Source organism: Penaeus chinensis, chromosome 8, assembly GCF_019202785.1.
Source record: "Penaeus chinensis breed Huanghai No. 1 chromosome 8, ASM1920278v2, whole genome shotgun sequence".
NCBI lineage: Eukaryota > Metazoa > Arthropoda > Malacostraca > Decapoda > Penaeidae > Penaeus > Penaeus chinensis.
Genome location: NC_061826.1, coordinates 42,995,374 through 42,997,873, shown reverse-complemented (window position 1 = coordinate 42,997,873; position 2,500 = coordinate 42,995,374). Strand labels below are relative to the sequence as shown.

Genomic DNA, 2,500 nt, shown 5'->3' with positions numbered 1-2,500 from the left:
ATATATATATATATATATATATATATATATATATATATATATATATATATATATATATATATATATATATATATATACATACACACACACACACACACACACACACACACACACACACACATATATATATATATATATATATATATATATATATATATATATATATATATATATATATATATATATAAATATATATATATATAAATATGTATGTATGTATATACATACACACACACACACACACACACACACACACACTCACACACACATACACACACACACACACACACACACACACACACACACACACACACACACACACACACACACACACATATATACATATACGTACATAGATGTATACATATGTACATCTATCTAATTATCATAATATCGTCCTAGCTACACACACACACACGCATACACATTTTCTCTCTCTCTCTCTCTCACTTTCGTATCATCCTCGCTCCCTGTTTTGCTCTCATCCGCACACTGTCTTCCTATCCCTCATTCTCATCCTGTCCCTTTCCTCATTTCTTTTTATCTCTCATCCCCTCTCTTCATGAATACTATCCATCGCTTACTCTCTCCCTTTTCCTTTCTCTTCCAATCACTTTCTATCCAGGATTGTCTCTCACTCTTACCTATAAAGATTCCATCCCTCGCTCTCCCTTTCCCTCCTTCGTACTCTCTTCCTCTCCCTCAACCTTATCATTTTCGACTTGAACTTTTCTTTCACTCACTTTCGTCCTCCTTCATCCTCAGCCTTTCCCTCTCTCTTTCTGCCTCACCCTCACTCTCTCCATCTCTCTTTTCGTTGTTTTCCCTCATTATCATCTCCTTTTCCCTTTTTACTTCTCTCCTTCTCTCTTCCTCTCCCGCATCTTCTTCGCTCAGATTTTGTTTTCTCTCACTCACTTTCGTTCTCCCTCTCTCTCTCCTTCATCCTCACCCTCTCCCTCTTCCTCTCTCTCCTTCATCCTCATCCTCCCTGTCTCTTTTTCTTCCTCATCCAAACTCTCTTTCTCTTTCTCTCCCTCATCATTATCCTCTCGCTTTTCACTTCTCTCCCTCTCCCTCTCCCTCTCCCTCACCAACATCCTCTCCCTCTCCCTCTCCCTCTCTCTTTCTCTCCCTCTTCCTCCCCCTCCCCCTCCCCCTCGCCCCGCCGAACGTTCTCTCTCTCCCCCGCTCCCTCTCCCGCTCTCCCGCGGCCTCCTCACCTGCAGCACAAACGGAGCTCAGACGAATGAGAGGGGCCAGTGCGACTTCAACCACGGTAGGCAGCGGTAGTGCGCGCGGAGCTCTCCCGTCACTCGACTCACTGCCACCCCTCCCCCTCCACCTCCACCACCTCCACCATCGCCACCAACCCCTTCCCGCCCTCCCTCCACCCTCCCACAAGACCCCGCCACCTCCGGGCCAGACGTGGAGGTGGTTGGTCTCCCTGCCTCGATCTCCCAAGTCGCTTGTCTCGACTTTTGGGTCTTTTTCTCCGAGTCGTTGTGCTAAGACGTCAAACAATTTTTTTTTTTTTTTTGTATATATATAGTCTTTTTGTATTGAAATGTATATGTAGTTTTGTTCAGATTATTAGCAATGATTATCCCTCAGTTATAGTTTCCCAGAGATATGCAACTAGAAGGAAGTCCGTCGCGTGTTATATGTGTCTAGGCTAGCAAGTTATTAACATATATTCTTGTTCTTTGCCGGAGATTTAAACTGTGGAATGATTCTGTGATTGATTTTCGTGTGTGCGTGTAAGGCAATCAATTGCAAGATTATAATCTACACGCGAGAATAAATTTTGCACACCTTCGTCTAAAGTAGTATGTAATATGATGATAGAAAAGAAACCTTTATTTCCACACAGGTGGTTTCAGCGGAAAAGAGAATGAAGTAAAGAAAGAAATACAAGTATATTTAGGGCTACTTTCAGAACGGATTTGTTCCATAGTGGCCATTTGAAGGGAAAATAAAACTTTTTGCTTTTAAAGATATATATTTGTATATACATAGAGTGTCTATCCGAATTCAGACAATTGAATCAAATATAACATATCATGGATTTGATAACAGCTATCTCAAAGCCCCGAATCATACGTGGAAGTGACATCAAAACCTGAATAATTAAATAAAAAAAGAGATAGAGCTAGAAAAAAGTGTGAGAAAAAAAGATATTCCCCAGTTTACAATTGAAGAAAGAGAAGGCAGGAGAAGGAAAAGGAAGGAAGAGAGGAAATTGTAATAATAACACGAAGTGTAAGAAAAGTGATGACTTGTACGAGATAAAACTTAAATCGCGTGTGATGTTTCCCCAACTCGTTTTCGTGGCTCAGCTGAGTGTCTTCCTCCACCTGATCTTCGCCAGCGAGCCAGCATGGGCGGCAGATGACAGTGAGTATTCCAGGTGTTGTATTTGTTTGATTTCTCTCTTACTACTGTCCTTCCAGCATCATCATTTTCTTTACCTTTATCCTTCTCTTCCTGCTCCTTATTA

General features: G+C 41.3%; 1 protein-coding gene across 1 annotated transcript in view; it reads left to right on the top strand.

The window, feature by feature from the left end:
- The first annotated feature begins 1,590 nt into the window (after positions 1-1,590).
- The window catches only part of LOC125027906 (kin of IRRE-like protein 1), a 512,044-nt gene continuing 511,134 nt past the window's right edge, over positions 1,591-2,500 (top strand). The window contains exon 1 of the mRNA XM_047617034.1: positions 1,591-2,397. Coding sequence (XP_047472990.1) covers positions 2,310-2,397 — 88 coding nt within the window. The 5' untranslated portion in view covers positions 1,591-2,309. The remainder of the gene's footprint in view (positions 2,398-2,500) is intronic.